Source organism: Pteropus alecto, unplaced genomic scaffold (genome assembly GCF_000325575.1).
Source record: "Pteropus alecto unplaced genomic scaffold, ASM32557v1 scaffold45, whole genome shotgun sequence".
In the NCBI taxonomy this organism is placed as follows: Eukaryota; Metazoa; Chordata; class Mammalia; order Chiroptera; family Pteropodidae; genus Pteropus; species Pteropus alecto.
The window spans coordinates 4280185-4286609 of record NW_006442491.1 but is presented as its reverse complement, the minus strand read 5'-3'; the positions used below and the strand labels follow the sequence as shown (position 1 = coordinate 4286609).

The 6425-nt window shown below is 42.3% G+C and overlaps 1 protein-coding gene across 1 annotated transcript in view; it reads right to left on the bottom strand.

The window, feature by feature from the left end:
• Positions 1-6425, bottom strand: part of DZANK1 (double zinc ribbon and ankyrin repeat domains 1) — a 77868-nt gene that overhangs the window by 8350 nt on the left and 63093 nt on the right. Inside the window, exons 15-18 of the mRNA XM_015597022.2 lie at positions 5025-5099; positions 3102-3198; positions 2561-2661; positions 1458-1494 (exon numbers count right to left, since the gene is read on the bottom strand). Of these exons, the coding sequence (XP_015452508.2) occupies positions 1458-1494; positions 2561-2661; positions 3102-3198; positions 5025-5099 (310 nt within the window). The remainder of the gene's footprint in view (positions 1-1457; positions 1495-2560; positions 2662-3101; positions 3199-5024; positions 5100-6425) is intronic.

Here is a 6425-nt window from a genome sequence, read left to right as displayed (position 1 = left end):
GAGGAGTCTGTTTTCAAGCTGCAGGATTACAGAATGTGGTCATCTCCACTGCTGCAAAATATTTTTACTGTCGAGTCCAATTTGACCAGGCTCAACCATCAAGGCAAATGTTTCCTCTCCAAGGTTAAATTCTGAGTCCCAGGGACAGATGAGCATGAGAATGACTGTGTGTGTGTGTGGTGAGGTGGGGGGAGGGTGGGTTCTTCAATAGCCAGCAGCACAAATAAACACATCTAATATAAATTCTACTGGTCTTCGAAACTTTGTCTTGGAGAAGAACCACACTCACATTGTTTTATATTAATAAGGACAAGGAAGGATAGAATGAGAAACTGCACCAAAACCTAGAAACCCCACACTAGTTTTATTATGAATATTTGTAGGAAAAGCAACCAGGCAAATCCTAACATTTACTTTGCACGCTTCAGAAAGTGTTCAAAGTCAGAGAACATGCTAACCTGAAGTGTGGGTGAATCAATAAAGTCAACCTCTTGCTTAAAAAAAAAGCTCTCATCTATCATCAGAAATCTGAAGATTTTATTATCTTTTACATTTTCAAAATACAATGAAATTCATCTTTATATAATCTTTCTTTATACACAAAGGATTTCAAATGCTGATTACTGGAAGACTACAGGAAGCAGTCTGGAAAACAGGAGAAATTATTTTTAGAATGTTTCCGCCACTGGATCACAGGGGTGACTGTGGGGTGGTCCCAGAACCACCATTTCTCTGTTTATAGAATAAAATTAATTCCTACTTTCCCTAGCTCCCTGGGAAGCCATGGGGATGGGGATACCGGCCAAGGCCTCTGAGTCTTTCAGAAGATATAAGGTTCACCCCATGTCCTCAGGGTGAGTAGTTTGGAACAGGTGTTCTAATCAGTAAACTTGCCATCCTGGAGGGCACTTGTTTATACTGAATTCCATTCCTCATGGAAAATGCACTAGAATGCATTAGAATGTCAACTTCATGAGGTCTGACACCTCTATGTCTTTTGTTTATTTTCAACACCTAGAATTGCACCTGGTGTGTGTGTGCTCTAAAATAATCACTGAATGAGTGAACAGATGATATAGTTTCTGTTACTTATATCCTAAATGCAAATGAGAAAATAAAGGCACATAGCAATGGGGGATTCAGGTCACATACAGAATAAACAAGTAGAGTCTCTAAAAGGGTAAAATTGTTATTAAGTTTATGGAACTCTATACTTATACTTATTAACAATATTTCAAACTAGGAGAAGGTGGAGAGTGCAAGGAATCCTGCGCAATAAAAGTTAAAACAATTCTCAGGTCTTCCTCCCAAATTTACTAGTGTTTCTGACACAAGAGGAGCAGAGTCCCTGCTTCCAGAGAAACCACAATGCAAGCCAGGCGGGTGGTATGTGCACCCCCGAGGAAGCCCTGAGGGCCTGGTTTAGCTAAAGCTGGAGGGAAGAACTGACACTGTGCCTGTCTCCAGCAAGAGCCAGGAGTCCCAGGCTCTGGGCTTGTTGCTAAGCACATCTGTTCTTCCCACTGAAGCCAAATGACTGACTAAAAGGCAAGATGGTGAACAGAGCAAAGACATGTGCTCTCTCTTTCTGCAAAGCTCCCATTGAAATTATTCATAATCTGTATTTTTAAAAAACAAAACTCTACCAGCTGTGGGAAACTGAAAGGGTACTATCAGTGGATCAGAAATTATGAGGGATCCCAGAGAATGAAAATATATGAAATCTGAATGACAGGGAAATCAAAGCAAAGAAAATCCAACTGGAGACACCAGAGGTATGAGTGTGTTCTCTCCAGGGAGACCTGCAGAAGCTCAAAGTTAATCAGCAAGGAGGGTAGAAGTTGGGTGCAGGCTGAATTCATGAATATTGTGAATAGCTGAGATGGCTGTTGTCCGCACCCTCTCTCTGTTTCTGCCCTCTGCTTAAACACTGATAACTATTTTCCAGAGAGTTCATGGTTTGCCTAACAAGGGCTTCCCCTGGGAGCACTGGGGCCCAAGAAGGGCAGTGCCCACAGGGAAGCATTTGGAAAGACAGCTCCATCTAGGAATGAAAAGATGAGAGCACTTCACAGCACCACCCTCGCCACCAGAGGAAAGGCCTTACACTGGCAACTTAGGGGACCCAAGGCTTTCTTCTGCCCCCTGCCCATACACTCTCCAGGGAAGTCTGCCCCAAGCGTGTACATTCACCCACACAGTGACCCCAGGCCTAAATACCTGTGCTGGGCACTCATGCCAGGTACCTGTGATAATCAAACTAGCCCTTCATTAGTCAAGGTGACCTGACAACCAAAGATCACCGCATTTGAGACAAACCAAAAACAAGAAAGGAAAAGATGGACCACAGAGGAAAGAGAGGTGCTTCAGCAAACTGACGAGAACTGTAAGATAATTCTAATTAATAATCTTGAGATATTTAAAAGGATTCCAAAAAAAAAAAAATACGTTGTTATTTAAAAAAAAAAAAGAAAAAATATTCTTCCATTATAAAAAATCTCACAGGAAAACATTACATAGGATGAAGAAGATAGCTGTAAGGGCCAATGGATACACATACTGTAAGCTGCTCCTTCTTTTCTTGAAATGTTTTGGTCTTGAAATTCTTCATTCTCTTGACTTTTTCAGTGGCATCTGAGGTCCCCTGGCTGTAGTCACTCACTGGAAAGACAAAGAGTTGAGGACCAAAATAATGCCTTCCTTTCTTTCCCCACATGAAAAGAGCTAGAGTTGACTGCCATGCCCCTCAAGAGGTCAAAAGGATAAAACAACTTTTGTAGAAATTTTATTTGATTGAACCTGGCAGGAAGGACTCCTGGAGCCATTCCTCTCACTCCAGGACCAAAAGATGGCGGGAAGGAGGGGAATAGAAGTGACTACAGTTTTTAGGCCCAAAAGTGCATTCCCCACCTCAATTTATCTCCCCATGCCTGTGAAAGACTTTAAAAGTCTCATCCCAGACTTTAGGGAAACCAGAGGAATAAACTGGCTAGATCATGAAGGACATGTGTTTGGGCAAATGTTAAGCAATTCTGCCCTCCTTCCCAAATCAGTGTGTTCCTGGTCAATGGCTTTAAAATCAGTGGAAGAGTACAACTCACCCAAGCTGGACCTGCTGCCGAACAGCCCAGTACCACCCTCGGTGACACTGCTCAGAAAGTGGTCACTGAAATTCACTGCTTTATTGAAGTAAAGGTTCTGGCCAATGAAAAAAATTCAATCACCATAAATGATGAGGCTGCTACGTCCAATAGAAAGAAAGCTCTCCCAACCTGCTCCTCGTTTTGTTAATGATGGCTCCGTCCTCAAAGACGGTCAGCCCTAAAACTCGGACATCCTTCCCGTGATTCCTTCACCTCATCATGATGTTCTATCCATTTTGCCTCTTAAACAGCTCCTCAGTCTGGCCCCTCCTCTTAGTCACTACAGCTACAGTCCCTCTTCACACACTGGGATCATTACAACATCCTCCCAACAGGTTCCCGCCAGCCCAGCTTCCATGTGGCTGCCCTAGTCACCTCTACACAATTATAAGTAACTGTGTCATTCACCTACTTAAAACCTTTATGTGTCTTGGAATTCAGGTAGCATAATGGGGAGGCTCAAGCTGCAGAGTTTGAATCCTGGTTCAGTCACTTACTAGATTAGGAACCTTGGAAGAGTCAAGTTACTTAACTTTTCTGAGCCTCAATTTACTCACCTATAAATTGGAAATATTATGACCTACCTCAAAGGGATATTGTGAAAGTAAAATAAGGTAAAACAGATGTTTAGGAAATGAGGATAGATGATACATAGGCCAGACCTGGATTCCTATATCTACCTGGACTGATTTCACAGCATGACATCCTGCCCTGTCCTCATGTGGCTGCTTGTTCCTGACATAGGAAACCACCTGCTACTTCCTGAACACTAGAACACACAGGCTAAGAGAAAGCATAGAGTAAACCTGGAGATAATTACTCACATTGTAGATGCTATTGGTGCCCACCCAATTCCCCAGTTCCCCATCCCAGCTGCTGTGTTGGCTACTAACAGCTCACAGCTGACCACCTTCTCCAGCCAACTGCCCTCAGTCGGTGGATGTTGCCTTGCCCTAGAGGTTATGCTCCTCCCCTCCATGCCTCAGCTGGGGACAACTGTGTGGTGTCGTTCACAGTCCAGAGCTCCTCATGGATCAGGCTAAATAAAGCTAGACATTACTTGCAACCACCTGCTCACTCGCCTCCTCTCCTGCCTTTTCTAGTGTCCCTCAAGCCCCTTCTGCTGAAGTTCCTCCCTGACACAAGCTCTGCTCTAGCCACACAACCTAAAACATAGCATTTAGGGCTTGACTTGTTTTAAAGTACTTTCATGTGCATGATTCCATTAGATACACACTGCCTCCCTTTGATTTAGCCAGGGTCATGTAGCTATCCTAATTTTAAGATATTAGCGCCCTGCTGGGCACATGGCCAGGGCCTAATAAATGCTAGTTCTCCTCCTTTGCCTTGCCTTCTTTACCCATCTTCTCAATCCACTGATTATTCTTTTGTGCATTCTGACTTGTGCAATGACCCTAAATCTGCCAATATCAATCAATGATTGTTACACACTTACAGACTGTGATAATGGCCCAGTCACCATAAAGAGGGCAGATCAAGGGAGACGTGGCTGTAAAGTTTGGTTTCTTTTTTATAGGCAAATAGGTCAAGGTATATATGAGCAAACATTTTTGTCAGTATTTCCCCAAATAAGTTGTATCACAGACCTGCCATCAGATATCAGTGAGTATAAATAAACGTGAGACTGCAAGAGCAATCAGGTGGGTAATAATTCCCGTTTTTACTGTATCATTATATGCCTAAAGCTCTCTGAGGCTTACCTCAGTTATTTATCTAATTCTATGAAAAAGCTGGCCTATAGTCAAGTTTCATATTTGAAACTTTTCCCTTTTACAGATAACAGAGAAACATTAAATTGTAAGCCACAATTTACTAGTTCAGCCAATTCTCCAATGAATAATTTCTGAAGGTTTCACTTACCTTGTTTGAGACTTGAACATAATTCAGCCTGATGTTAACTTCATAGCCATCTTCATGGACAGTAGCAGAGATAAGCTTTTAAAAAAGAATTAGAATTCAAAACTGTGGGTATGGAACTCAGTGCCCTGAGCAACAGCAAAGAAATTCTGAGATGTCAAACCATAAATTTAATCAAATATTTAATTAACGCAAAAGAAGGCAGAAAAAGAGAAACAGAGAGACAAAAACTAGATAAAACAGAACACAAATAGCAAAACAACACAAATCCAGGGATATCTATAATTTCATTAATTATAAATGTAATTAGTAAATACCCCCATTTAAAGAGCAGAGACTGCCAGAATGGAAAAAAAGCAAAACACAAATTTATACTCTCTATAAAAAACACTAAGTTTAATCAAGCCACATGTCTGGATGTTATCACCTGGGAATAGGTGGCCTGGGGGCCAGGCCTTGGCAATCAAGGGCCAAGTATCACAGCTGAGCAGCTTTTTCTGTAACCAGAAGGAGGGACTTAGATCAAACAAGGGATCAACAAATCCTTTAAGGATCATATAGCAAATATTTTAGCTTTTGTGGGCCAAGGAGTCTATGTCATGAATACTGAACATTGCCTTTGGAGCACAAAAGCAGCTACAGAAAATGTAAACGAATAAATATAGCTATGATCCAATATTATTTACAAAACTGGTGGCAGTCCAGATTTGCCCCACAGGCCATTTGCCCCACAGGCCATCCAGATTCCGGGATTAGGCCAAAAAATTAATAAACCACCAAGACAGATTATCAAAGAAAACTGAGCAATACTTGACAGTGAAATAACATCAATGTTAGCCTATTTAGTGGCAGAATAGCGGACAGGCTGGGTTTTAAAGGTTCCTTCTAGTCTAATGACAGAGGAACAAGTCTTCTCACAGAGGTGTCTCTTTCTAATGGCAGAGAAAGGACATGGGGCTTGGGATCTGATAGACTTACTTCAACTCACTAGCAGTATAGTTCTAGGCAGGTCACCAAACCTCTCTGAGCCAGTTTTTCTGTGTCAAATGAGTTTGTTCTACTGCAGTGTAAAATAAACCCAAACTCAGTTTCATTAAATAACCTCTATTTTATCATGTTCAGAGATTCCAGTGGGGCCCAGCAGGGATGGCTTGTCATGTGCCATATGGCTAAGGCCTCAGCTGGGAAGACTCAAATGACTAGAGATGACTTCATTTGGGGACTGGAAAGACCTAAAGTCTCATCGGTCATCTGCCTCACTCCTGAACCAGATGACTCAAGGACTGGGTTCATCTGGAGCTGCAGACAAGTGCAACTACATGTGGCTTGGGATTCTCACAGCAGGACAGCTAGGCTCCAGAAAGGAGTATTGGAGGTGAGCATGCCAAGCAAGACCACATGCCC